The sequence below is a fragment of the Mercenaria mercenaria genome, chromosome 8 (assembly GCF_021730395.1).
Source record: "Mercenaria mercenaria strain notata chromosome 8, MADL_Memer_1, whole genome shotgun sequence".
Classification (NCBI taxonomy): Eukaryota; Metazoa; Mollusca; class Bivalvia; order Venerida; family Veneridae; genus Mercenaria; species Mercenaria mercenaria.
Genome location: NC_069368.1, coordinates 51,073,896 through 51,099,915, shown reverse-complemented (window position 1 = coordinate 51,099,915; position 26,020 = coordinate 51,073,896). Strand labels below are relative to the sequence as shown.

Genomic DNA, 26,020 nt, shown 5'->3' with positions numbered 1-26,020 from the left:
GGTTTTCACGTTCACTGTGCGATGATTATTTATTGTACGAATCCTGAAGCCACAGTTTACAGATTTACTATTCTTTGTATATTTCAACCTGGTAAGTAGTGAACCTATGAACAGCAATTCTATGATTTTAAATTTCTTGCATGTCCAAGACTTACGGTAACCTCTTGGAAATATTTCAGTCTGGATCGAGGGAGGTAGCTGCCATTAAGTGTGTTTTAAAGAGCAGTTTGAATAAGGCATCAACAGAAAATCTGCTCACGGAGATAGCTCTTCTCAAGAAACTTAAACATGAAAATATTGTGGAACTAAAGGACTTTCAGGTTTGTAAATACCTCTAAAACCATTTAATTGACTTGTGACATGATACCTTTCTAGTGTGCAAGTGTTAGTAATAGTATATTTAAAAAGCCAGCTAACGGAAGGTTTACATTCAAGCTTAAAGTAACTGCACTTGTTTTGATAGTTATTTAGTTCCCCAATAATTATAGTAAAGCAGTCAATTATCTGGAAAAACAGTTTGCATTCATTAATCTTGAAATAAAGCCAGAATTATACCAGTTTGATACTAAATTTCTTGATCAGCATTGTGTAGGTCCATACTTTAGTACATAGTCAATTCTTTTAAGAAATTTGTTACCAAATGAGTGGTATAAATTACTTTAGCAGTTTAAATTTGGTACAAGTTATTTTCCCTATTTTCACATTGATAACCTGAGACTATTTACATGACATGCAGTGGGATGACACGTATATCTACCTCATCATGGAGTACTGTAGTGGTGGTGACCTCTCACGTTTTATACGCAGCAAGAGAATGCTCCCTGAACATATTGTGAGAAAGTTTTTACGTCATATTGGTAAGTAGCTTAAAACAGTTGATTTATTTTGTTATTTAGGAAGTATTAACATACTGTTTATTAATAAGTCATTTTGCATTTCCTCAAACTTCGATACAGGAGCTCAGAAACTTTCTTTCGATAATAACATTGCTTGTCATACAGTTGTAACAGTTCTGTCAACATTTGAAAAGTGTGCTTGGCATCAGCATCCAAGCAGTTGCAAATGAAGTACGCTTTTGTTTCTTGTTAAACCGCTGCTTTCATGTTATTTTTTATGTACAGTGTCAGCTATGAAGTTTCTGAGGGACAATAGTGTCGCACACATGGATCTCAAACCTCAAAACATTCTGTGTTCATCTTCATCAGACCCAGTTCTCAAAATAGCAGGTATACATTTTATGTTTGTACAATACTGTGTACGAGTAACAATAAGGCCACTCCTGAAATATATTTGTTTGGCAGGCCAGCAAGAATTACCCCTTCCAGAAACTTATTTTTGATCCTTAAATGTGATCCTTATATGAGGGTCAGTAACTTATCCCTACTTTCAGTCATAGGGAGGGACTTTAGTTCTTTCATGTACGGCTTAACTTCTGAAATTAGTCATGTAAAATTGTAATAACTATTTCATTATCAGCTCTGTTGAAACTTCAATTTCCTCTACCTGTTCAATATTTTAGAGAGGTCTACAGTCTAACCTGTCTTAAGCAGCCAGCCAGGGGAAGCAGACAATTTGGTCGCTTAAGCCAGGTGACCGCTGATTGGAGGTGCAGCCAGTATATGTATTTTCTGTCAAGTTCTGACCAGTTTAACCTTTAGGCCCATTTCTTTTTCGGTTTTCTATTATTATTTTACCAGGATACATTGACGTGCATTTGCCTTTGCAATACGAATGGTCTTCTTAGCAATCTAAAACTCTGGTGTGTTTTTGTTTTTTTTTGTACAACAAGTGTTACATACAATTTTCCAACTTCAAAACAAGTTTGATTACAATTTTCGCCATTTTGGTAGGGGAAGCTACTCTCCGCGCTTTCTGTCTACGCTAAAATCTAAGATTGGCGTTACGTTCCGTAAAAGATCAAGTGGTTTATATTTCTTTCAAACACAATATAAAATTTCTTATAAATTTAATAGTATTTTGATGAAAGAAATATAAAAAAATCACATACATTATGCTACTAATTAGATATCGAGTATTATCTTTAACCGAGATCAGACCGTGAACTGTAAACAACAAAATTGACACGAGGTGACATGCTAATTGCCGATACTGGCCATTTGATCGTAACAAAAAGGGGATCACACCTTTGGTTATCAGTTTTAATTGAGAAGCTCATGTCATTTTGTCGTTCTTGTGGTGAAGTCTTGCGAAACTTAGCAGTCACATGTTTTTCAAAAATTGGGTATCTTCTAAAAATAATTGGTTTTCGAAGAAACATGGCTGCTGAAAGGGGTCAAATACGGCAGCTGGGAGGCAATTTTGGTGGCCGCTGGCCACGGATGGGAGGTGGCCATTGGGGGCGTCATAAAATGACCGCTGAATGGAGGTGACCGCTGATCGGAGGTGACGGTTAGTACAGATTAGACTGTATATTTACTGAGAAAAGAAAGAAAAGTCACTGTGTTATCAAATTTTGTACAGTATATTTTGAAGTATTTCTGCAGTAGCAAACCACTAAAAGTATATTGGTATGAATTTTCCATCTGCTGCCAAGATGGGACAGTCAAAAATTGATATGATATTATATTTATAGGCCTGCCTTAATGTTGTATACTCAGATGATATTGAAAGTACATGGTTGTGTTATCTATGAATGATTTATGGGAATTTTTATGCTATTAGATTGTCATGATCAAATGTTTTGTCATATCCAATCAGTATGAAATATTAAAAGGTTTATGCAGACTTTGAAAAGTCTGTAGCTTTAATTCTGCTCCTTGAAAACTCCCTTGAAAATGCGTAAAGCCCTAAAAAATGAAGCACTTAAATTTTGAAGAAAACTGCTCTAGTTTGACCTAAAATCTCTTTGATAAATTTGATATGCATGTAGAAAAAATGAAGATAATTTGAATGAACATGTCACATGTTTAATTGTAAAGCGCCTTTGAACGTATATTCCATATGAAAAGGGCGCTCAACAAATCTGGTATAATAATAATAATGATAACATGGTATTTGTTTAACTATAGATCGGATATGCACTTTGGACTTTGACAGCACTTTATCACAATTTACATAGTTAAATTTCCTTGTTATTTGGAAGTAGTTAATAAGAAATATTAACACATGGTTTTGACAAATGTAGTCCTTGAAAATGTAAAGCAAAGTCCGTGAAAAGTACTTAAACTTTTTCTGTTATGTTGTGTTTAAACCATGACTTGTATAAGAAATACTAGATGAATATTTCCATCTAATATTGTTAAATATATTGGGCTGAATGCTGTCTGAGACATGTTCTGTTCAAAACAAGATCAGGTTCACTTTCGTTTTCAGACTTATTTGTTTACAGACTATTATCGTTTGTTTTCAGACTTTGGATTTGCCAAACATTTATATCAAGACGACACGCTACATGCATTGAGGGGCAGTCCCCTGTACATGGCCCCAGAGATTATATGCAGGGGGAAGTATGATGCAAGAGTAGACCTTTGGTCTATAGGAGTTATATTGTATGGTAGGTTTCTGTGTTAACAATGCCGGCTAGACTTCCCTGTAATAAAGTAATTTCATTATAAAAAAATAGAAGATAGCATTGTCTGTAGTAGATTTAGACACATTGTTGAATCATTATTCATGAGGGGCTAACTTCCATAGACTCCTTTCATGTGTCAATTCACAACCTGAAATCCCCTTTAAAATGTAGAATACTCTTTGTATGTTAATGTCCATTTCTACTGAAACCACAAAATTTAATGATTTCACAGTAATAATGAATGAAAAAAATCTGTAAAAAATGGTGACAAGCAGTTAATCAGACAGAAAAATTAATTGTCCACAGACACAAAAAAGCTGATTTTTAAAGCACTAGTCATAGAAATAACAAACAGTAGCTAAAATAACAGTGGCTTGTGTATGACATGTGTAGGTGTAAACCTATGGAAGGATTGATAATACCGAAGTTTGTATATGCTGTGAGTAAACTTTTGTTCCAGAATGTTTATTTGGTAGAGCTCCATATGCCTCAAAGTCATTCAAGGAGTTGGAAGAGAAAATCTGGGATTCAAAGCCTGTAGAGGTATGCATAGTTCATTTATCTCCCATATCTGATGCTTGTAGTGGTGCACATAATTCATTTATCTGCAGTAACCGTATCCCATACCTGTACGGTAGGGCTGTGTATTGGTTGAAATAATTGATACAATATTCTCTGGGATCCATATATAGCCTATAGAGGTACACATAATACATTAATTTTATCTATGGGATACATAGCCTGCAGAGGTACACATATCTCTTATATCCATAGCCTGTGTAGAGGTACACATAGTACATTTATCTCTGGGATCTATAGCCTGTAGAGAACTGTCATAATACATCTATGGGATACATAGCCTGAAGAGGTACACTTACCTCTTGGATCCATAGCTTGCAGAGGTACACATCTCTTGGATCCATAGCCTGTGTAGAGGTACACATAGTACATTTATCTCTGGGATCCATAGCCTGTAGAGAACTGTCATAATACATCTATGGGATACATAGCCTGAAGAGGTACACTTACCTCTTGGATCCATAGCTTGCAGAGGTACACATCTCTTGGATCCATAGCCTGTGTAGAGGTACACATAGTACATTTATCTCTGGGATCCATAGCCTTTAGAGAACTGTCATAATACATCTATGGGATACATAGCCTGAAGAGGTACACTTACCTCTTGGATCCATAGCTTGCAGAGATACACATATCTCTTGGATCCATAGCTTGCAGAGGTACACATATCTCTTGGATCCATAGCCTCCAGAGGTACACATATCTCTTGGATCCATAGCCTCCAGAGGTACATATATCTCTTGGATCCATAACCTGCAGAGGTACACATAATAATTTTATCTCTGAGATTCATAGCCTGTAGAGGTACACATAATACATTTATCTCTGAGATTCATAGCCTGTAGAGAACTGTCATTATAGTTTTTTTTACACTTATATGTAGAATCTACAGCATGTAGATGTACACATAATAAATTTATCTCTGGAATCCATAGCCTGTAGAGGTACACATAATTCTTATGTCTGTGATTCATAATCTCTAGGGGTATGCATAATACATTTAATACCTGCTGAAGTCATTTAAGGTATATTCTTAGCTAAGGTTTTAAGTTTACTGCTTTCAAATCTACCTTCACTGATATTAGGAAAATGGACACTAAGGAAAACACTGATATATAATACAGATATGTAATTTATTTCCTTTAGGATGTGAAGATGGTGTGATATGTTTATTCCTTAGATTGAGCTTTATATGGATGAAGTTAAGATTTTCTAGTTGGTGACATTTCAACACTTATTTGTGAACATTTAGGTGTATGATCTTTCAAAAAAACAACAAAAAAACATAAAATCTTTGTTTCAGTTGCCATATGGTGTTGAGGTGTCAGATGAGTGTCGAGATCTGCTGTTGAGTTTACTTAAAAGGAGACCAGATGATAGGATTTCATTTGAACAATTCTTTGAACATCCCTTCCTTGATCTAGAGCATGCTCCATCAGAAAAATGTCTGCCAAAAGCAGTAAGTCTCTTGTTGTTTGTTTTGCATTTTTTAGCTCGATTATTTAAAGAGCTGTTGTATTCACCCATGCATTGGTTTCACTTCTTGGTTGAAGTTTTGCTTGCAGTAACCATTACATGTATTTGATTGATATTTTGAATTTCATTCAAGGCTTCCAAACCATTAAACCTACTGAAATAGATAACTCTTCGTTGCATTTAATGTAAATTATGGCCCTTGTTTTACAGAAATAAATTGGTTAGTTTTGCATGCAACTTACTAACAAACTATCTCAATTACAGCTAAAATCATTAGTCCTCCACCTCTGATTCATGTGGGGAAGTTGGCAGTTACTTGTGGAGAACAGGTTTGTACTGGTACAGAATCCAGGAACACTGGTTAGGTTAACTGCCCGCTGTTACATGACAAATACTGTTGAAAAACGGCGTTAAACCCAAAACAAACAAACAAACAATTACAGCTATATGCTAATGTTTTAGAGGGAAACCTAAATAATGTTTCCCAGTCATTAAACCTATTGAATTGGAAATAAATTAGATAACTCTGAGCTGATTTTTGAGTCCATATTTTTTTTGTGGCTATCATTAATAGAATGTTCTCAGTATCCTCATTTACTTGGTCAATATCAGTAGCTCATTTATATGCACAACATTGGTGCTTATGCAGTTTGTGTCAAACCTCATAGGATGGTTGTCTATAGTTAGTAGTGCATTGTTGAATTTGAGGTCATTTTAACATTAAGATAAAACTGTCATTATAACATGCATACATCTTGCTTAAAAATCAATTGTAATAACCGTTACTTAATTTTCTTTACTTTCCGTCTTCTTATAGGAAAACAGGCATGCCTGTTTTTATTGCATTTGCCTTTCATACAGAAATAAACCAACTTTCTTCCATTACCAACTAAAAAATTTTCACTTAATTGACTGAAAGTGTCTTATATGGTGCGCAACTGTTCAACTTTATATTGAATGCCAAAGGAGAATCAGTAAGTGACAGATCAGGCACTGTGCTAAATGATGCACAGTAACAACTGTCTGAGATGCCTTTAAATGCAGTATTTTGTGTATCATGTTAAATATGATAGATATTCCAGGTTTAATATCATGTATAAATGTTCAGATATCAAACTAGGCAGAACAAACATAAACATTTGGTATCTATTTCAGACCAGTCTAGTCACAGAAGCCGTGGAGCTGGACTCCAAGGGAGATTACCCTGCAGCTATCAAACATTACTGTGAGGCTGTGAGCTTTTTCCTGCCAGCAATAAGATGTAAGGAGTAGCTACGTATTAACTATTAATTCAATCAGTTTCTGTCTTAGTTGGCTGTATCAGTATCAGTAAAAGTCTAGGTGATTATACTAGTCACCTCTTTTGTCTGTCTGTCCAGTCATCTTTGATAACACTTAAAAGGATGGGTTGATCAAATTTTTATTTGGTACAAAGATATATGTTCGTAAGTTACAGGTTGAGGATGATTTTTTTTTACAATCTATGAATTTTATGAGGGACCTCGCTCCAATCCATAACTTGAGAACCACTAGGCCCAAAATGTTGAAACTTCATGAAATGATTGGACATGCCAAGTTAAATTAATGACCCCTATTGCAGCCAACCATCAGTGTCTCTTACTTTCGCTCCTGTCCTCTAGTTTTAGTATGATTTCAGATTGTTAAGATGGCTGTCAAAATTCAATTGTTAAACTTGTTCTTTCAGATGAAAAAGATTCTAAGAAGCGAGAGGCACTGAGAAAAAAGGTATCAAAATATCATTGAATTTTATGCATCAGTTTCCTTACATATAACTGTTGTCTAAATAAGATGTTACAATATGTGTTTAAAGTGCAGGATTTTTTAATATGACATTTCTGTGGCTCTGAGAATGAAAATTGGTTTTCATTCTTAAATTTATTAATTTAACTTGTTTACTAATGGAACTGGAAGGATATTGACATGTCTATTCTGCTATTGAAAAAAGTTTTCTTCATTCTTGCAACAACAGGTTTCTTTAATGTTTTAATCTTAGATTTGCCACAGTGTAAGAATAATGTACAGCCAGACTGGGACTTGAATCCTAAGGCTTCAGAATACTGACAGCTGGCCTGCTTTTTACATTAAGTTAGTTCTGCACGTTTGATAAACGGAAGTGATGGCGTAACATCATTTATCCGGAAAACGTAGAAGAAAGCCTGGATTTGATGTATGGAAATGAAAATCATTTTATGAATTAATGATAACCTGTGAATAAATGTATTACAATGGCACTATTACTGTCTTCTTAAAGTGAAAATATGATACTAAAACATTTGACACGTTACAATTCTATTCATGAAAATGTTATGAAAGTTATGATTTTTCCATAGACTACCATTATGAAAAATTGCGTGAGGTCCAAATTTTTCATATCAGTGTAGCAAAAAATCAAGCACACAACCCTATCTTTTTTATTTGCTGAATTTTCTAAGTATATCCTGAAGTTTTGAAAACTCAGAGTTTAATCAAATTCTGCATTGTAGAAAAAATTTCGATCCAAATGTGCAGAACTACCTTAAATCTTCCCTTTTCTGTAATCAAGGTTTATACTATGACACAAAGTTTGTAGTGATTTTAGACATTTACAGAAGTGTTTGTTTCATTTTTTATTTAGGCTAAAGAATACATCAATAGAGCAGAGGAATTAAAGAGCCAATTAAAACCTCACCGAGACCCTGGTAGTACACTCCAGAGATCTACTTCAAAAAACAATGAAGAAGAGCTTGGTAAGTCTTCTAGCCTGGTTAGCCTGTCTTCCAGCCTGGTTTATCTGCCTTCAAGGCTGGTTAGTCTGTCCTCTAGCCTAGTAAGTCTGTCTTCTGGGCTAGTTAGTCTGTCTTCTAGCCTGGTTAGCCTGTCTCCTAGCCTGGTTAGTCCATCTTCTAGCTAGTTTAGTTGATCTCTTAGCCTGGTTATTCTATCTTCTTGCTGAGTTAGTTGATGTTCTAGTCTTGTTAGTCTGCCCTCTGGCCGGGTTAGTTGATCTTCTAGTTAGGTTATTCTATCTTCATGCTTAGTTAGTTGGTCTTCTAGTCTGATTAGTCTGCCTTCTGGCCTGGTTAGTTGATATTCTAGTCTGGTTATCCTATCTTCTTACTGAGTTAGTTGATTTTCTAGTCTGGTTAGTCTGCCTTCTTGCCTGGTTAGTTTATCTTCTAGTCTGTTTTTTCTATCTTCTTGCTGAGTTATTTGATCTTCTAGTCTGGTTAGTCTGCCCTCTGACCTGGTTAGTTGATATTCTAGTCTGGTTATTCTATCTTCATGCTGAATTAGTTGATCTTCTAGTCTGATAAGCCTGCCTTCTGGCCTGGTTAGTTGATATTCTAGTCTGGTTATTCTATCTTTATGCTGAGTTAGTTGATCTTCTAATCTGGTTAGTCTGCCTTCTGACCTAGTTAGTTGATATTCTAGTCTGATTATTCTATCTTCTTGCTGAGTTAGTTGATCTTTTAGTCTGGTTTGCCTTCTGGCCTAGTTAGTTGATCTTCTAGTCTGGTTATTCTATCTTCTTAATGAGTTAGTTGATCTTCTAGTCAGGTTAGTCTGCCCTCTGGCCTGGTTAGTTGGTATTCTAGATGGTTATTCTATCTTCATGCTGAATTAGTTGATCTTCTAGTCTTGTTAGTCTGCCTTCTGGCCTGGTTAGTTGATATTCTAGTCTGGTTATTCTACCTTCATGCTGAGTTAGTTGATCTTCTAGTCTGGTTAGTCTGCCTTCTGGCCTAGTTAGTTGATATTCTAGTCTGGTTATTCTGTCTTCTTGCTGAGTTAGTTGATCTTCTAGTCTGGTAAGTCTGCCTTCTGGCCTGGTTAGTTGATATTCTAGTCTGGTTATTCTATCTTCATGCTGAATTAGTTGATCCTCTGGCCTGGTTAGTTGATATTCTAGTCTGGTTATTCTGTCTTCATACTGAGTTAGTTGATCTTCTAGTCTAGTTAGTCTGCCTTCTGGCCTGGTTGGTTAATATTCTAGTCTGGTTATTCTACCTTCTTGCTGTGTTAGTTGATCTTCTAGTCCGATTAGTCTGCCTTCTGGCCTGGTTAGTCTATTGTCTAGTCTGGTTAATCTGTCCTATCGTCTAGTCTGGTTATATATATTTACTTTTGATACAATTCCTTTCATTAACATAATTGTAAGGAATGCATCTCCTTTAATTTGAAACAAGGCCTCTGTAGCTGAGTGGTTCATATTGCTAATTTCAAATCACAGCTCCTAGGGTTTCAGCCCAGCTATTGTCATCATGTGAAGAAGTTATTCAGTGGCCTTGCTGAGGATTGGTGGGTTTACTCAGGTGCCTGCCTTTGCCTGAATATTGCCTGGATTAGTACTGTCCACCTTTAAAGCTGGAAATCGCCATCTGGCCTAAACTGTGTTCATCAAAACAAATTAATATAAAACATTTTGACAGGAGAAAAAGACTGAAATTAAATTTTACATTGTTACATTCCAGTTTCTTAGCACTGATATTTATTACTTACCAGTTTCTTAGCACAAATAGAGGTGTTCTCAATGATTGATAGTGATGATGATTGAAAATTAGGATCTCCTGATTTGAGATAGTTTGCAAGATAATTGTTATGTCTCCCACACCACTGTGTGGTGGGAGACATATTGATTTACTCTTGTCTGTCTGTCTGTCTGTCTGTCTGTCTGTCCATCCATCCATCCGTCCGTCTGTTATAAATCTTGTCCGCACTCTAAGTCAAACATTTCTCATCTGATCTTCACCAAACTTGAACAAAAATGTGTTGCCAATAAGTTCTCGACCAAGTTCGATAACTAGCCAAATAGGCCCAGGCACTTCGGAATTATGGCCCTTGAAACATTGTTTTTGATAATCAAAGCACTGAAAGTCTGATTGGAAATTAAGACTATATAGGGAGTAGGGTTTACGCTTGAACATTTCTCATCCGATCTTATACCACTATGATTAGGCAGTTTTAGGAGACATGCGCTTTTCTCAAAAGCAGCTCTAGTTTTCATTGACATTCTGAACTATTCAGATTTACACTCGTCAAGTTTTCATGAGTAACATTCAGTCTTCAGTATGCAAGTTTTTGATTTAAAGTAGTTGAAACGTAATGAAAATCAGCAATTCCACTGCAGTTGCATGTTGTTTTCCTATTTTGGTCTTATGAATAAACTCCTTCTCACTTGAACCAGAATGCATTGATATTGCATATGGAAAATATGTACTTGACTTGAAATTGCATTAATAGTGTCATAAAGTGTCCACTTCCATAATTGTCCTTGTGTTTCGTTGACTTCACTTGATATTAAAGATAAATTAGAATAAATAAAAAGGATAAAGTGTTACATTATATTTGTTACAGTTGATCTGTATAAAGGATGTGATGAGATGATAGCAGCAGTTAAACTCTCCAATGCAGCTGTTATAGAGGTAGGTATTTTCACTGTTATATTCAGCCATTTTTACCGCTCTAAAGCTAGAAGCCCAGTTGAGCTATCAGTTCAGGTGGGTATTTGGTGTCTGCCATCCAGGATCAATATCTATCTTTGAATGACTTCCTGTCATGAACTGCTTCATTAATCTATGGTAAACTTTGTCAGTAACATCCTTGTATGGACCTCTGTCATTTGTTCACTTTTATGCGGCCTCCACTGTATAGTGGAATTGCCAGAGGTAAAAATAGAAAATTAAAAATCAACAAATTATGGTGAAAGCTTGATGTATATTTACACCAGCTTTTTATGCCCCCCTTCGAAGAAGGAGGGGTATATTGTTTTGCAGATGTCGGTCTGTCAGTCGGAATGTAGACCAATCCGTTTCCGGATGATAACTCAAGAACTCTTGGGCCTAGGATCATGAAAGTTGATAGGGAGGTTGGTCATCACCAGCAGATGACCCCTATTGATTTTGAGGTCTGTGTGTCAAAGGTCAAGGTCACAGTGACCCTGGATAGTAAAACGGTTTCCGGATGATAACTCAAGAACCCTTGGGCCTAGGATCATGAAAGTTGATAGGGAGGTTAGTCATGACCAGCAGATGACCCCTATTGATTTTGAGGTCAGTATATTAAAGGTCAAGGTCACAGTGACCCTGAACAGTTGAACGGTTTCCGGATGATAACTAAAGAACACTTAGGCCTAGGGTCACAAAACTTGATAGGGAGATTGGACATGACCAGCAGATGACCCCTATTGATTTTGAGGTCAGTATGTCAAAGGTCAAGGTCACAGTGACCAGAACAGTAAAATGGTTTCCGGGCAATAACTCAAGAACGCTTGGGCCTAGTGTCAGGAAATTTGATAGTTAGGTTGGCCATGACCAGCAGATGACCCCTATTGATTTTGAGGTCATTAGGTCAAAGGTCAAGGTCAGATTGGCCAGGAACAGTTAAACGGTTTCTGATCTTCTTGTCAAAAACCATAGGGCCTAGGGCTTTGATATTTGGTATGTAGCACAATCTAGTGGTCCTCTACCAAGATTGTTCAGATTATTTCCCTGGGGTCAAATATGGCCCCACCCCGGGGGTCACATGGTTAATATAGACTTATATAAGAAAACACTTTGAAAAACCTCTTGTCCAAAACCACAGGGCCTAGGGCTTTGATATTTTGTATATGAAATCATCTAGTAGTCCTCTACTAAGATTGTTCAAATTATTTCCCTAGGGTCAAATATGGCTTCGCCCTGGGGGTCACATGGTTTACATAGACTTATATAGGAAAAAACTTTGAAAATCTTTTTGTAGAAACCACAAAGACTATGGCTTTGATATTTTTTAATGTAGCATCATCTAGTGGTTCTCTACCAAGTTTGTTGAAATTATCCCTCTAGGGTCAAATATGGCCCCACCCCAGGGATCACATGGTTCATATAGACTTATATAGGAAAAAAATGTGACATAGATTGATCTTGACCTAGTGACCTACTTCCACATTTCTGTAGCTACAGCCTTCAAATTTTGACCACATGCATAGGTTTGTGTACCGAAAAAAACTTTGACCTTGTTATTGACCTAGTGACCTACTTTCACATTTTTTGAAGGTGCAGGCTTCAAATTTTGACCTCATGCATAGTTTTTTGTTTCGAAATAAAATTTGACCTTGATTTTGACTTAGTGACCTACTTTCACATTTCTCAAGCTACAGCCTTCAAATTTGAACCACAAGCATAGTTTTGTGTACTGAAATGAACTTTGATCTTGAGATTGACCTAGTGACCTACTTTCACATTTCTGAAGGTACAGGCTTCAAATTTTGACCACTTGCATAGTTTTTTGTTTCGAAATAAAATTTGACCTTGATTTTGACTTAGTGACCTACTTTCACATTTCTCAAGCTACAGCCTTCAAATTTGAACCACAAGCATAGTTTTGTGTACTGAAATGAACTTTGATCTTGAGATTGACCTAGTGACCTACTTTCACATTTCTGAAGGTACAGGCTTCAAATTTTGACCACTTGCATAGTTTTGTGTTCCGAAATAAAATTTGACCTTGATTTTGACCTAGTGACCTACTTTCACATTTCTCAAGCTACAGCCTTCAAATTGAACCACATGCGTAGTTTTGTGTACCGAAATTAACTTTGATCTTGAGATTGACCTAGTGACCTACTTTCACATTTCTCAAGCTACAGCCTCCAAATTTGAAGCACATGCATAGTTCTGTCTACCGAAATGAACTTTGACCTTGAAATTGATCTAGTGACCTACTTTCACATTTCTCAAGCCACAGCTTTCAAATTTGGACCACATACACATTGTTTTATACCGAAATGAAATTTCACCTTGATTTTGAACTTGAGCTAGTCTTGAAATTTGGAACATTCAAAAATGGCTGAGTGGATGGTGCCAAGATCACTCTGTAATCTCTTGTTAGGTTAATAGGTTAAAGGTCAAGGTCAGATTAAACCAGAATGGTAGAACTTTTGTTTACAATGAGCATATAATTTCTGTTCCTTGTGCAATTACTGAATGTATCAAGGGGGGCATTTCGTGTTCGACAAGCTCTTGTCCATTTCAGGGCTGTTTAGTCAGAAAGAATAAAAGCTTCAGATTTCTATCATTATATAATGTAATGAACAAGCACCTCTTAAGGAAGATCCCTAGTGTATTTGAGGTTAAATATGTCAAAGGTCGAGGTCAAAGTTAAAAAAAAGACTTATGAATTCAGTGCTTTCCAGACTTGGGTCATTATGTGTAATAGCTATAGCTTTTAAACTTTACACACTGACTACATACCTGTAGAGGAAGATCATTTTTGTACCCCCCAACAACAAAGTTGTAAGGGGGGGTATACTGGTTTCAGATTTGTCTGTCTGTCCGTCCGTCCGTCTGTCTGTCCGTAGACACAATCTTGTGCGCACCATCTCTCCTCATCCCCTTGACACAATTAAATGAAACTTCACACAAGTGATCAGTAACAACAGTAGTTGTGCATGGGGCATGTTAGGTTCTTTCAGAAACAAAAATTGCAGAGTTACGGGACTTTGTTTTTTGTTACTATACTATATACATATACACAATCTTGTGCGCACCATCTCTCCTCTTCCCCTTGACACAGTTTAATGAAACTTCACACAAGTGATCAGTAACAACAATAGTTGTGCATGGGGCATGTTAGGTTCTTTCAGCAACAAAAATTGCAGAGTTATGGGACTTTGTTTCTTGTTAACATACTATGTACATACAGTCTGCATATGCAATCTTGTGCGCGCCTAATCTTCCGAACCCTTGCACACAATTAAATGAAACTTCACACAAGTGATCAGTACCAACCCTAGTTGTGCATGGTGCATGTTATGTTCTTTTAGATAAATATTCTGCATAGATATGGGACTTTGTTTTTAGCTCGACTATTCGAAGAATAGGGGAGCTATCCTACTCGCCCTGGTATGGCGTGAGCGTTAGCGTTAGCGTGAGCGTCACACAAATGTTAAAGTTTGCGTACCACCCCAAATATTTTCAAAGTCCATTGAGATATAGCTTTCATATTTTGCATACTTGTTTACTATCATGACCCCAGTTTGTAAAATGGAGGAGGCAACTCTTTCAAGCATTTTGACTGAATTATGGCCCCTTTTCGACTTAGAATAAATGTTAAAGTTTGTGTACCACCCCAAATATTTTCAAGTCCATTGAGATATTGCTTTGATATTTTAAATACTTGTTAACCATCATGACCCCAGTCTGTAAAAAGGAGGAGGCAACTCTATCAAGCATTTTGACTGAATTATAGCTCCTTTTCGACTTAGAATAAATGTTAAAGTTTGCGTACCACCCCAAATATTTTCAAAGTCCATTGAGATATTGCTTTGATATTTTGCATACTTGTTTACCATCATGACCCCTGTCTGTAAAAAGGAGGAGGCAACTCTATCAAGCATTTTGACTGAGTTATGGCCCCTTTTCGACTTAGAATAAATGTTAAAGTTTGCGTACCACCCCAAATATTTTCAAAGTCCATTGAGATTTTGCTTTGATATTTTGCTTACTTGTTTACCATCATGACCACAGTCTGTAATAAGGAGGAGGCAACTCTATCAAGCATTTTGACTGAATTATGGCCCTTTTTCGACTTAGAATATGCTTATTGTAATGTTATAGTTTTACTCATAGCTTATATTATACTATCAAGCACTGAGAATAGTCGAGCAGGCTGTCTCTTGTTTGTTACTATACTGTATACATACAGTCTATATACATACAGTCAAACATAATTATGCAATCTTGTGTGCGTCAAATTGCAATGTACTGTGTCAGTGCATGCGGGGGGTACATTCATCACCTTTAGTGATAGCTCTAGTTATTTTTGAAGGTGGTGACATAAAGGTCTAGTATTCTTTTGTTTGTTTCCATACTCTCATTTAGAAAGTATGATAACTACAGTAGAGACCAAGTTTGATGTTATTATATGTATTGTGATCCTAATTATGTCTATTTTCATGGTTTATAACTTAGTTCAGTTTCTTGATGTTACTTCTCCCTTTACCCCTCCCCTGAAACAAAAGACATGGAGGCTCAACCCTGCCCCCTCTCTCTTGTATTTTTAGACTGATTCTTAAAGAAGACTGAGAGCTGTTTTACTTACCAGGGCATCAGCATCACACCTTGGCGAAAATAATACATGCACCCTCTTTTTTCTGTTGCTTATGTTGTCACTTACTTAATGAGATCAAGATAAGCATTGGTTAGAATATCACAGACAATGTTAGGTTTTCTAGCTGAATTGAGTTACTAAAATAATGTTGAAAATGTAGTACTGATGCCAAACAAAGCAGGTGATCTGAAGGCTTCTAACCAATTTAAAAGTACTGTGAAGTCATTTAATTTTGTGGACATTCTACAAAACTGGTCATTACTAGGCACATGAATTTGTGGGTTTTAAATATTTAAGATACAATAAAAGGCAATTTCATTTGTTAATTGGGATTAATGCTTATGGATGATTCTAACACAACCTGATTTGTTATCCTATTAAACAAAGAGGACTAAAAATTGCATTTTATTATGCACCAATTCATTTTTCTGACCCCACAATTATAACGTCATAAGAGTCAGACATCATAGCGGCACGTCGGAAAAGAAATCAACAGAAAACAGACAATTATTTGCTGGACATTTTCAAGGATGTACTTCATCCTTCAAGTTGGTAATGTGTAAGTATTTCTCAGTGACTTGCTCTTGAATAAAATCATTGTTGTTTAGATGTGTTTTATTATATCACTGGGGCTGCACCCTCGTGATTCACATATAAACTCCAAACAATAATTTATATTCAATGACAAATCACTGTTTGGAATATATTATTCCCTAAACTTTATCATGAAACCCACAAAAATTATTGCTCATCAGTTACTCATGATTTCACGACCCTTTTGTAAAGGTACTTTTAATTTTGAAAGCCCAGAGCTTGATCTTTGTGACATAGAGGACATTATTTTTGTATTTCAGGAAGACCAGGAAGATTATGAGCTGGCATTGAAACATTACGAACTTGCTCTTGGAACTGCCATACAATATCTTAAATGTAAGTCATGATATGATTTTAATGGAATGGTTCATTGCAAAATCTGTACATAATTTCAATGGAACGGCCCACTGCAAGTCTGTGTGCAATCTTAATGGAGTGGTCCATTGTAAGTCTATACACAGTCTTAAGTTGATGCCTACATATAATATATAACTTAAACCAAAAATATGACATGTTTTCAATAAGTTTTAAACTGTAATGGGATTTTTTGCCATTTTTACCTCACTGTAATGGAAGTCACAAGAGGTATTGCTAATGTTTCTCAGTTGTCTTACATTACAACTTAGTGAAACACTATACAAGCCTTCCCCACAATAATAGTGGTTCCTTACCTCTTGCTATAATTTTGATGAATATATTCCCTGTTTAGTTTGCTGTGCTGTAATTCAGAAGAGCCATTGCAATACCCCCCATCCCCACCCCCCTCACACACACACACACACACACACACAACCCCGAGGTCAACACCTTACGTAGTCACCTTGTTAATGATTCTCAGCAAGATTATCTCTCAGTTCTTACACATTACAACTGAATGATCTGTTAAACATGCCTCTCCCATGATAATGCCAACTAGATGACACAACCTCCATAACTCTTGCTTTCTAGGTCAAGTTTAGTCTAGGTCAAGTTTGAAACTTGGTTAGCGTAGGTCTGAACTAGGTCATTTCAAAGAAAAACCTTGTTAACACTCCTGGTGCCACATTTTTCTTCTTGATTATCAAAAACCTTTGTCAGAATGTTTGTTTCTGTGAAATATACGGTAGGTCAGGTTCAACAGTAGATCACCAGAGGCAAAAACTAGATTAATAGGTCAAATCCTAGAAAACCCTAAAGCTCTAGAAGCCACATTTTCTACTTGATCTTCATAAAAAAACTGGCACACAACTTGTATCACCATGAGATCTTGGTTCCTTTCTTGAACTGGCCAGATTCCATTATGGGTTCCAGAGTTATGGCCCCTGAAAGGGCCAGAATTAGCTATTTTGCCCTTGTCTGCACAATAGCAGCTTCATTTATGATTTGAATTTAATCAAACTTGCACAAAACTTGTGTTGCCGTAAAATCTCAGTTCCTTTGTTGAACTGGCCAGATCCCATAATGGGTTCCAGAGTTATGGCCCCTGAAAGGGCCAAAATTAGCTATTTTGACCTTGTCTGCACAATAGCAACTTCATTTATGATTTGATTTTAACCAAACTTGCACACAACTTGTATCACCACAAGATCTTGGTTCCTTTCTTAAACTGGCCAGATTCCATCATGGGTTCCAGAGTTATGGCCCCTTAAATGTCCAAAATTGGCTATTTTGGCTTTTGCAGCCATATAGAGACTTCATTTATGGTTTTATTATGTCTCCCCCAGGAGACATATTGTTTTTGCCCTGTCCGTCCGTCCGTCCTAACGTCACACTTCATTTCCGAGCAATAACTGGAGAACCATTTGACCTAGAACCTTCAAACTCCATAGGGTTGTAGGCCTGCTGGAGTAGACGACCCCTATTGTTTTTAGGGTCACTCCGTCAAAGGTCAAGGTCACGGGCCTGAACATTGAAAACCATTTCCGATCAATAACTAGAAAACCACTTGACCCAGAATGTTGAAACTTCATAGGATGATTGATCATGAAGATTAGATGACCCCTATTGATTTTGGGGTCACTCCGTCAAAGGTCAAGGTCACAGGGGCCTGAACATGGAAAACCATTTCCGATCAATAACTGGAGAACCACTTGACCCAGAATGTTGAAACTTCATAGGATGATTGGTCATGCAGAGTAGATGACCCCTATTGATTTTGGGGTCACTCTGTCAAAGGTCAAGGTCACAGGGGCCTGAACATGGAAAACCATTTTCAATCAATAACTAGAGAACCACTTGACCCAGAATGTTGAAACTTCATAGGATGATTGTACATGCAAAGTAGATGACTCCTATCGATTTTGGGATCACTACATTAAAGGTCAAGGTCACAGGGGCCTGAACATTGGAAACCATTTCCGATCAGTAACTTGAGAACCACTTGACCCAGAATGTTGAAACTTAATGGGATGATTGGTCATGAAGAGTAGATGACCCCTATTGATTTTGGGGTCACTCCGTCAAAGGTCAAGGTCACAGGGGCCTGAACATTGAAAACCATTTCCGATCAATAACTGGAGAACCACTTGACCCAGAATGTTGAAACTTCATAGGATGATTGGTCGTGAAGAGTAGATGACCCCTATTGATTTTGGGGTCACTCTGTCAAAGGTCAAGGTCACAGGGGCCTGAACATGAAAACCATTTCGATCAATAACTAGAGAACCACTTGACCCAGAATGTTGAAACTTCATAGGATGTTTGGGTCATAAAAGTAGATGACCCCTTTGATTTTGGGGTCACTCCATTCAAAGGTCAAGGTCACAGGGGCCTGAACATTGAAAACCATTTCGATCAATAACTAGAGAACCACTTGACCCAGAATGTTGAAACTTATGGGATGTTTGGGTCATGCAGAGTAGATGACCCCTATCATTTTGGGGTCACTCTTAAAGGTCAAGGTCACAGGGGCCTCAACATTGAAAACCATTTCCGGTCAGTAACTTGAGAACCACTTGACCCAGAATGTGAAACTTAATGGATGATTGGTCATGCAAGTAGATGCCCCCTAACGATTTAGGGTCACTCTGTGAAAGGTCAAGGCCCACAGGGGCCTAAAATGAAAACCATTTCCGATCAGTAACTTGAGAACCTCTGACCCAGAATGATTGAAACTTCATAGGATGATTGTCATGCAAGTAAATGACCCTGTATCATTTTAAGGGTCACTCTTAAAGGTCAAGGCCACAGGGGCCTGAAATTGGAAAACCATTTCAGTCATAACTTGAGAACCTCTGACCAGAATGTTGAAACTTCTTAGGATCATGGAACATGCAGAGTAGATGACCCCTATTGATTTTGGGGTCATTCTGTTAAAGGTCAAGGTCACAGTGGCCTGTTCATGTAAAATCATTTTTTGGAAATAACTTGAGAACCACTTGACCTACAATGTTGAAACTTAATAGGATGATTGGACATGCAGAGTAGATGACCCCTATTTATTTTGAGGTCACTTGATCAAAGGTCAAGGTCACAGGAGCCTGAACAGTGACTTGAGAACCACTAGGCCAAGAGTGTTGAAATTTAGCGGGATGACTGGACATGCCAAGTAGATGATCCCTATTGCAGCCAACCATCAGTGTCTCTTTGACTTTCGCTCCTGACCCCTATTGACTTCTTGCCTATAGGACTTTGCATTGCGGGAGACATGCGCTTTTTTACAAAAGCATTATCTAGTTTGATACAAACTTCCAAAATATCTTCAACAACAATAAACCTTGGATTCCATGACAAATCAGATCCAGTCGTAGTTTCCAGAGTTATTTTATATCTGATTACCTCCCCTGATTGTAGTCAAAATGGATTTATATCAGTAAGTACTTACAGGACTTATTTGAAATTTCATTATTGTCATTAGTTGGACCGAGCCAATCAGGTAACTAAATAGATAACTATGGACTGATTTTATGTCAAATTACCTCCCTTTATTAATCCCCCACCGTGGAGGAGGGATTATAGGAATGGTCTGCGTCCGTCCGTCCTTTCGTCCGTCCTTCCGAATTTCCGTCCGTCCGTCCTTCCGTCCGTAACAAAATCGTGTCCGGTCCATATCTCCTAAACACCTTGAAGGATTTTCATGAAACTTGGGTCAAATGATCACCTCATCAAGACGATGTGCAGAACCCATGAGTCAGCCTTGTCGGTTCAAGGTCAAGGTCACAACTCAAGGTCAAAGGTTTGAGCCTGCCATTTTGTGTCCGCTCTATATCTCATAAACCCCTTGAAGGAATTTTATAAAACTTGGGTCAAATGATCACCTCATCAAGACGATGTGCAGAACCCATGAGTCAGCCATGCTGGCTCAAGGTCAAGGTCACAACTTTGGGTCAAAGGTTTTGAGCCTTCCATTTTGTGTCCGCTCTATATTTTCTAAACTCCTTGAAGGATTTTCATGAAACTTGGGTCAAATGATCACCTCATCAAGACGATGAAATGCAGACATCGCTCAGAGGTCACAGCTTGCTCTTTGTCTATCCAATGGTACAGGGTCTATCAACTCTAAGGTCAAAATGGTTTGAGCCTCAAAATCACATTTTTTTTGAGTTCACGTCCTCTATATCTGCTAAACCCCTTGAAGGAATTTTATCAAACTTGGGTCAAATGATCACCTCATCAGACGATGTGCAGAAATCATGAGTCAACATGCCAGCTAAATGGTAAAGGTCACAACTTAGGGTCAAGGTTTGAGCCTTCCATTTCTGTCCACTCTGTATCTCTAAACCCCTTGAAGGATTTTCATAAATTGGGTAAATGATACCTCATCAAAGACTCAAATATGAGTCAACCATGCCAGCTAAAGGTCAAGGTCACAACTGAAGGTCGAAGGTTGTTGAGCTCCTCCCCTATTTCTGCGGTCCAATTCCCTGATAAGCTTCTAAACACCTGTAAGTTTTCATCAAAGCTGAATCAAAGATTACCTCATACAAGCATGGAGTTAGCCTGTCTTTCAGGTCCATGTTCAAATTGAAGGTAGGTTATCTGCTCGTATTCTAATGGATTTGATCTGAAATTTAAAATGTATGTCAAAGATGTTGTTGGCAGAATTCATTCCTGTTTGGTCAAGTCACAGTAAATCATTGGTTTACCCTTTACGTAATTACAGTGGCGGGTATTTTAGCTGTCTTTCAGTATTGGGCCGTTGGTTAAAAAAATGGATATATCTTCGTAACAATGAGGTACTGATCTGAAATTTCTTTAGTGTCATACAGATTCTTTTGGCAGATTTCTTTTGTTAATTGGTTAAATTTTTCTTTGTTTTCCTTCTTACTTAATATTTTTTTTAGGACTTCTTGTCTATGATGAACGTGATAGGGCACACATTAAAATTGATGAAACCTTGCATGGTGTTACATATATGATGGCACCTCCATTTTTTAGGCTGATATTTTGCACATTTTTCTGTACCACTGTAAAATTTTTTTTATCTTATTGGTTTAAATTTCTTTGCCTTTTTTTTTTTGGGCTCAGCCCCTATTTTTCTGAGGACCTTTTGTCCTCAATGCAATTGATACCTTGTGGACATGGCCAATCATGGCTATTGTATAAATTATGAAACCTTGCATGAGTCTTAATCATGATATGAATTTGCGCACACTCCTATTTTTTTGTTATTGGGGGCCCCTGAAATAGTCAAAAATGCACATTTTCTACCTGTGACACCTACTCAAAAAGTATTTGATATAGATTCATGAAATCTTGCATGAGTCTTAATCATGATATGAACTTGCACACCTCCTATTTTTTCATCTGGCTCCGCCCCCTATCTTCAGAGTTACGGCCCCTGAAATAGTCAAAAATGCACATATTCACCTTGTGACATGCCTAACTCAAAATGTATTTGATATAGATTCATGAAACCTTGCATGAGTCTTAATCATGATATGAACTTGCACACCTCCCATTTTTTTTTATCGGGCTCCGCCCCCTATTTTCAGAGTTACGGCCCCTGAAATAGTCAAAAATGCACATTTTCACCTTGTGACATGCCTAACTCAGAAAGTATTTGATATAGATTCATGAAATCTTGCATGAATCTTAATCATGATATGAACTTGCGCACCTCCTATTTTTCGTCAGGCTCCACACCCTATTTTCAGAGTTATGGCCCCTGAAATAGTAAAAAATGTACATTTTCACTTTGTGACGCACCTAGCTCAAAAAGTATTTAATATAAATGGTTGAAAACTTGCTAAGTCTTAATCATGATATAAACTTGAACACCTGTAATTTTTTGGCTGGCTCCATCCCCTATTTTTAAAGTTATGGCCCCTGAAATAGCAAAAAAAAATGCACTTTTTCACCTAATTATGTGCCTAGCTCAAAAAGTATTTGATGTAAATTCAGGAAACCTTGCTGGAGTCTTTATTGTGATGTGACCTTGCACACTTGGCATTCTTCTTAAGAATCTTAGCTCTTATTACAGAGTTATGGCCCTTGAAATAGCCAAAATAGTGGATTTTTTGTTTGTGATGCACATAGCTCAAAAAGTATATGGCATAGAATAATGAATCCTTTTCATAAAATGTTTGTTGAGGCTATACCCTTAAACTGAGACTGCAAACATTTGAATTATTGCCCCTTATTCGAGACAAATATACCAGTGGGGGGCACACCTGTGTCCTACAGACACATTCTAGTTTTAGATATAAATTATCAATTACAGCAGTATGGGTTATATATTTAGTGTGGTTTTAAGGTGGAAATTCCCTGATGCAGAAATCAGCAAGCTCTATTCAAATCCAGCTATAATAACTTGAAGTTGATTGTAGCATTGATGACACATTTTACTGAAAATGTATTTAACTGTTTTAGCTGAGCAGAAAGGTAGAAGAAAAGATTTACTGAGAGAGTGTGCAGATAAATGGATGTCTCACGCTGAGCGTATAAAGTCGTACCTTGCAGTCAAAAAGTGTGGTAGTGTGGAGGAACAACAAGAAAAGGAGGAAGAAACAGAACAAAGTTTCCTGAGTACAGGTCTGTTAAAATGTCTTGATATGAGTAATTTCTTGAACTTTTCATTAAATGAATGACCAAACATAGCATAGCAGTGGTTCATCTGTGTTTCTTGGTCATTTTTCTGTTAATAAAAGAATTTTTAGATGGCAGTAATGTTGCATTCATTGCGGGTCATACAAAGCATACTAATTTGACTGTCCAAAGAATAGTGATAATTATCGTCTACAATTTTCCTAACACCTCATCTGCTTTGTTTTAGCCCAACTGAACTTCTGAAATTGGTCTGTAACATCACGACAAGGTCCTGTCTCAGTTTAATTCAGTTGTGGACACTTAACACCTCATGCAAGTGGTTCTGTTAGGCATATTTAGGGGCTGCTGGAGCTAAAAACAGAAAAAAAGGCTTTAAATTATTTCTAATGAACCACCTCATACATCTTTGCCAAATCTGTTCTGTAGCAGCCTTAGACTACACAAGAGCTGAGAAACCAGTTGACCACTTTTTCTCATGAACCAAAAACCATTTCCGATCAATAGCTTGAGAACCACTTGACCCAGAATGTTGAAACTTCATAGGATGATTGGTCATGTAGACTAGATTACCCCTATTGATGTTGAGGTCACTGTGTTAAAGGTCAAGGTCACGGGGGCCCGAACAAGGAAAACCATTTCCGGTCAGTAACTTGAGAACCACTTGACCCAGAATGTTGAAAATTCAAAGGATGATTGGTCATGCAGAGTAGTGACCTAGATTTGACCTTAAGTCAATAGGACTGACGTGATCAAAAACTGGACCCTTAGATGAACCATTGAATGATTGGGGTCACTGTTAAAGGTTTAAGGTCACAGGGGTCTGAACATGAAAACCATTTCTGCGATCAGTAACTGAGAACCACTTGACCAGAATGTTGAAACTTATAGATGATTGGACATGCAGAGTAGATGACCCCTATTGATTTTGGGCCACTCAGTTAAGGTTCTAATGGTCACTGAGGGTTGTTTAAACATGGAAAACCATTGTCTGGTCAGTAACTTGAGAACCACTTGACCCAGAATGTGAATTCTGAAATTCATAGAGATGATTTGGGGCACTTTTGCAGTAGTAGATGAATCCACCTTTTTTTCAGAATTTATGAGAACTTCAAAATCATAAATAGGAATACAGAGGGGGGGGGATTTATCAAGGCGCCCCCCCCCATCTTGGAAAGACTTAACTAGGATAATTGGACATGCAGAGTAAATGACCCCAAATGATTTTGGGGTCACTTGATCAAAGGTCAAGGTCACAGCAGCCCGAACATGGAAAACCGTATCTAATTCACAACTTGAGAACCACTAGGCCCAGAATGTTGAAACTTAGTGGGATGATTGGACATGCCAAATAGGTGATCCCTATTGCAGCCAACCATCAGTGTCTCTTTGACTTTCGCTCTTCTCCCCTATTGACTTCTTGCATATACGACTATGTAGTGGGGGAGACATGCGCTTTTTTACAAAAGCATCTTCTAGTTTATTCCTCTTTCAGGTTTGTTTAAATGGTTTGGTTTTGGCCCCTTTCAGAGGCTGCTAGAGCTAAAAATAGAAAAGATCTTTTATCCAAGTTCTTCTCGTAAACCAGTTGATAACTTTTCACCAAGCTTGGTCTGTAACATCCTTGTATGGTCTTCTCTTAAGTTTGTTCAAATGGCTTCACTGCCGGACTTAAAAATATAAAAAAAACTTAAAACAACTTCTTCTAATGAAAGTAGACGGATCTTCACTAAACTTGGTCTTTAGCATCCTTGTATTATCTTCTCTCAAGTTTATTTTTCGCTTGTCCACAAGGGTGAAGGGAAAATATTGAAATCTTCCTCCTTGAACGGCTCAGGCTGTCCCGTACGTGTGTTATTCCAGTACATGTTTGTCAGAGAAATAACCAAAAGTACTTGCATGATTGTTCTCAAATTATGCACAGAAATTAGAAAACTTTCACTCAGGAATGCAGTGTGCTAAGTTCAATAATGTACCCTTGCCTAAGAAGATTCCCCTGTTATCTTGTCTTGAAAAAAAAATTTGTGCCGGAGCTGATAATTGAAAAGGTTGGCACGGTGGGATTGTTTTTGTAAGCTTTATGATACACTATAAACACATTGCAGGGATGTGCTGTTGCAAGAACAATAATTGTCTCATTGCTTTTTTTGGTATTTTCCTCTTGTATCTATATTTTCTTAAGAGAATACATTTGTCAGAGACATAACCCAAAGTACTGATTTTTGTCAAATTCATACCTGTAGAACACAATTGGAATTTGCAGGTTAAAGTTTCTACTTGCCAATATTTATGATTATTTCTTACGCATATTTTAGCTACTAGAACTTTGTCGGAGCTTTTCTTCATGGCCATCGCAGGAATTGATATAACCTCTAGAGGCACAATTTTGACCCAATCAATGAACTGGCGAAGTGCTTCATAATCGAAAGAATTTGGTCACTGGTCAATGGTCACAGGGGCAAATAAGGTAAAAGCGATTACCAGAATAAAGGCCATATTTCAGGAGCTGTATCTTCTTATGCATTCAGATATGTATAACTTGGAACAAAGTTCACACCCGAGACTGGTGTCATGGGTCAAAACCAGTCCACGGCTAAGGTCAAGGTGAACACTTAGAGGCCAATATGTCAATACAGATGACTTGGTCGAAGCATATTCTCTTCATGCATGAGGTCAGATTAACTGGGCACAGTTATACACCATCATAAAGAAAGTGTCATGCAGTCAGAGGCCCTTTTGACTTACTTCCTTGTTGTTAACTTGAATGAGCTTTTAGGTGTAATTGTT

General features: G+C 37.3%; 1 protein-coding gene across 2 annotated transcripts in view; it reads left to right on the top strand.

The window, feature by feature from the left end:
- The window catches only part of LOC128559038 (serine/threonine-protein kinase ULK3-like), a 39,872-nt gene that overhangs the window by 8,161 nt on the left and 5,691 nt on the right, over positions 1–26,020 (top strand). For both annotated transcript variants that reach the window (XM_053549976.1, XM_053549977.1), the window contains exons 2-13: positions 180–320; positions 737–857; positions 1,122–1,226; positions 3,371–3,514; positions 3,993–4,075; positions 5,415–5,570; positions 6,743–6,848; positions 7,293–7,333; positions 8,223–8,334; positions 10,943–11,010; positions 16,531–16,606; positions 23,060–23,221. In XM_053549976.1, coding sequence (XP_053405951.1) covers positions 180–320; positions 737–857; positions 1,122–1,226; positions 3,371–3,514; positions 3,993–4,075; positions 5,415–5,570; positions 6,743–6,848; positions 7,293–7,333; positions 8,223–8,334; positions 10,943–11,010; positions 16,531–16,606; positions 23,060–23,221 — 1,315 coding nt within the window. The remainder of the gene's footprint in view (positions 1–179; positions 321–736; positions 858–1,121; positions 1,227–3,370; positions 3,515–3,992; positions 4,076–5,414; positions 5,571–6,742; positions 6,849–7,292; positions 7,334–8,222; positions 8,335–10,942; positions 11,011–16,530; positions 16,607–23,059; positions 23,222–26,020) is intronic.